This window comes from Aplysia californica, unplaced genomic scaffold (assembly GCF_000002075.1).
Source record: "Aplysia californica isolate F4 #8 unplaced genomic scaffold, AplCal3.0 scaffold00290, whole genome shotgun sequence".
Classification (NCBI taxonomy): Eukaryota; Metazoa; Mollusca; class Gastropoda; order Aplysiida; family Aplysiidae; genus Aplysia; species Aplysia californica.
This window is the reverse complement of record NW_004797560.1, coordinates 654,249-655,379: the sequence shown is the minus strand read 5'-3', so window position 1 is coordinate 655,379 and position 1,131 is coordinate 654,249. Positions and strand designations below refer to the sequence as shown.

The 1,131-nt window shown below is 37.7% G+C and overlaps 1 protein-coding gene across 1 annotated transcript in view; it reads right to left on the bottom strand.

The window, feature by feature from the left end:
• The window catches only part of LOC101846363 (high choriolytic enzyme 1), a gene marked incomplete in the record, with an annotated part of 19,765 nt that overhangs the window by 5,572 nt on the left and 13,062 nt on the right, over positions 1–1,131 (bottom strand). The window contains 1 exon segment of the mRNA XM_013084397.1: positions 56–185. Within this exon segment, the coding sequence (XP_012939851.1) occupies positions 56–185 (130 nt within the window).

Sequence of the window (1,131 nt, the reverse complement as noted above, 5' to 3'; positions counted from 1 at the left end):
CACACACACACACGCACACACGCGCGCGCGCGCGCGCACACACACACACACCTACCCGCTTTACAGTTGTACATGATGTTCACAGACTTGATGTCGCGGAAGCTCAGATTATGTCTGTTTCCGATCACATTCTGGTACTTGGGGTTCACTGTCTGTATTGTCAAACCTCCATTCATGGTAAAAGCCTGAAACGTCAAAAATATTGTTTTAAAAATCAAACTCTTTAACTGCCACAACTTGGCAAGTTTGACCAAACTGTGTTGTTTGTGTTAATCTTTACATATGTGAGGCAGCGTGATGGAATCCGGCTCTCGTCAATTTTTGGGCACATAGAGTTATTGGTATTATCTGAAAGCTTGTTCACTTGCCTTTCTTTAAATTAAAAAAGAAAATTCACATCTTTTATGCCTTTAATCAACGTTTTTCTGTAAAATCAACACAGAAATGAGTTCTTTAATGGCCATAGAATGTGCTGAACCCAAAAACAAAAATTTGATAAAAATTCACAAGCCTGCAGAAAACTGCAAGTTTCTTCACTTTGATTATTTTGACAAGAGTCTGATTCCACCACGCTGCCTTACATATTGTTTTAAAAATCAAACTCTTTAACTGCCACAACTTGGTAAGTTTGAACAAACTGTGTTGTTTGTGTTAATCTTTACAAATGTTGTTCATTTTAAACGCAGTTTTTGTTCAACTTGAAAGATTGAGTTTATCCCAAAGATCTTGTCAATATGTTAATGTTTTCGCGCATATAAGATGACAATGCACTGTATGCTTCTAAGGGTAATAATATACCTGCAGATTGCAATGCGCATAGAGCTTGCTGTCAAGTGGGAATTTGTGTTATGATACAAAATATTGCTTTCTATTATGATCCCTAAATTATTTCCAGATCTATAGAATACGCCAGCAGTCATGGCTCGCCATCAAAATAAATATGCCTTTGCTCAGATGATCTTTAAATTAAGCTATTCTGCCATCAGAATAGCTTTGACTGCACTTTAAAGAGAAGAGGGTGAATAATTCGGGAGAGGCTAAAAAGTTAAACAAACTTTGGCAGAAGACATACCAACATACAGCTTTGGCACACACACACACACACACACACACACACACACACACACACAC